The sequence below is a fragment of the Sapajus apella genome, unplaced genomic scaffold, assembly GCF_009761245.1.
Source record: "Sapajus apella isolate SASKATOON/1434 unplaced genomic scaffold, GSC_monkey_1.0 scaffold8, whole genome shotgun sequence".
NCBI classification, from domain to species: Eukaryota; Metazoa; Chordata; class Mammalia; order Primates; family Cebidae; genus Sapajus; species Sapajus apella.
In genome coordinates this window covers 15,031,103-15,033,304 of record NW_022436948.1, presented here as the reverse complement: position 1 = coordinate 15,033,304, position 2,202 = coordinate 15,031,103, and the positions used below count along the sequence as shown (strand labels likewise).

General features: G+C 31.2%; 1 protein-coding gene across 1 annotated transcript; it reads right to left on the bottom strand.

The window, feature by feature from the left end:
* Positions 1–1,725: 1,725 nt before the first annotated feature.
* On the bottom strand, positions 1,726–1,969 carry LOC116550676 (keratin-associated protein 21-3). Its single transcript, XM_032276669.1, has one exon. The coding sequence runs from the start codon at positions 1,955–1,957 to the stop codon at positions 1,832–1,834; it is 126 nt and encodes a 41-aa protein (XP_032132560.1). The 5' UTR covers positions 1,958–1,969; the 3' UTR covers positions 1,726–1,831.
* Between the last annotated feature and the right edge of the window lie 233 nt (positions 1,970–2,202).

Here is a 2,202-nt window from a genome sequence, read left to right as displayed (position 1 = left end):
TTCTGATGAATTTCAACAACACATAAATTCAATCAAATATATAACATCAATCAAAATATAAAATATTTCCAGATCCCTAGAGAATTTTCTCATGCCCCTTTCCAGAAAATTCCATTCCTCCCACAGAGGCATCCACTTTTCAGCTATCTTTTCCAAATGATTGGTTTTGCCTTTCTTGAATTTCATATAAACAAAATTTCATAGTGTATCATACATTTTTGGCTGCTTCTATTTCATATGTATAAAAAATATGAAATAGAATATATATATGGAGAGAGATTTCTTTATATATATATGAAATACGTATATAGATATGAAATATTGCTTAACAGAAAAAGGAGTCTCTCTCCATATATATGTAAATATATGTATGTATTTATGCATATATGTATAGATATACACACACAGACACACACATTCAGCAGATGCATGAGAAAACATATTCCCCTTCATCTTGGCTTTCCTATCACTTTTAATAGTGCTTACTGAAGACAAATGATTTTTAATTTTGAAGCCCACCTTATGAAATTTTTGTGCATGTAGTGTTTTTTGCTTTATAAGAAATCTTTGTCTACTTCAAAGAAAAGTGGTTCTCTAGAAATTTTGTATTTTAGATTTTACGTGTAAGCCTGCAATTCAACCTGAGTTCATTTTTGTACATAATGTGGTGCATAATGCAATGTGTTTTTCTCCAGAACACTTACGATTTAACTTTTAAATTTAAATATGCAATTCAATTCAAATTAATTTTCATATGATGTGAGATATCAATGTTCACATTTAATTTCTTCATTTGGATATTCAATTATTTCAACATTGTTGATGATATATTTAAGGAATTTTGATTCTGGAAATATAAGAGGAGAAAACAAAAACTTGAATTTGCCTGGCTAATCAGATTTTTGAGAACTACTCTTGAATAATGCCTAGCTGTTTCACAATATATTGGCAATTAACTTATCTTTAAGTGTGTCATATTAACTTGTTGGAGGCTTTTTTACAGTTAAAACCCTCCAAAATAAATATAATCTTCATTGTGTACTGTATATGTAGTTTGCTTTCCTGCAACAAACATCTTGAATAATAAATGATTTTAAGATTTTACCATGACTCAGTCTTTATACTTAAAATTGTTGTTGAGTGTCACTATCTACCATAATTTTTTGTCTTTCATTAATAGTCACCATAGAACTTGTGACTTCATCTCTGAGACAGTTTTTCCTTTTGTCATTCAAGATGTTTCAGTGATTCTTCTCCACCCTTTGTTTTGGCTGATAATAAACTACCATTCCATACTAAAGATGATACCATTCCATTTCCTTTCTTTATTTTGTATATTTAGAAGTATACCCAATTAACAGGTACATATTTATTTAATATTAAATACGTGGTGGATACTGACAATTACATAACTCAAGCTTTATGTAGAGTAGAAAAGATAAAGAGAAGAAAATTATTGGAAGTTAAGAAGAAATTTCTAAGAAGCTAAGGATCAACTAATCTACACAGTAGTCTGGCTTTCGAGGGGGTAAAAAATGCCCCAAATTGGCGTTGACTCTTATACATGCACACAAAGAAAACCTCATATTTTTAAAAATTTCAAAATAGTCATATTTTCAATCTCTAAGTGAAACCCCACTATACCTATGACTAACAGGAACTTTGAAGACAAATGAGGCTTTCATCAGATGAGTCATTTTTCTCAAGTGTAGGGCTATCAGGATTGAGGATGACTAAAGCAGAATAGATCTTTGAGAAACTAAATAAGAGGCAATGCTCAATGGTGTTGCTTAGAAGCAAAAAAAATGTAGAATCATCTACAACAGAATGTTTATTTTTCACGACAACCATGATAACCGTTACAGCCACAGTGGGTGCTCTGTATACAGCCATACCCACAGCCACAGCAAGAGCCAAATCCACAGCTCCCACACACACTTTTATAATTGAAATACATAGTGTCAGGAGATGAGAATTCGACCAAGTAACAAAATTTCTGGAGTTTGGAATCCTTGAGATCTCTCATATAATCAGAGGTATGCAAAGTGTGTGTCATTCATACTTTGCCTTCTCATTCCCACAAGAATTTATACATAAACAAGCTTGTTGTTGTTTTATTTTGCGTCGTAAGAAAGCCTCTTATTTGAGACCTTCATTTAATTCCTGCAAATTAATCATAGGCTGTAAAAAGTAATTTATATG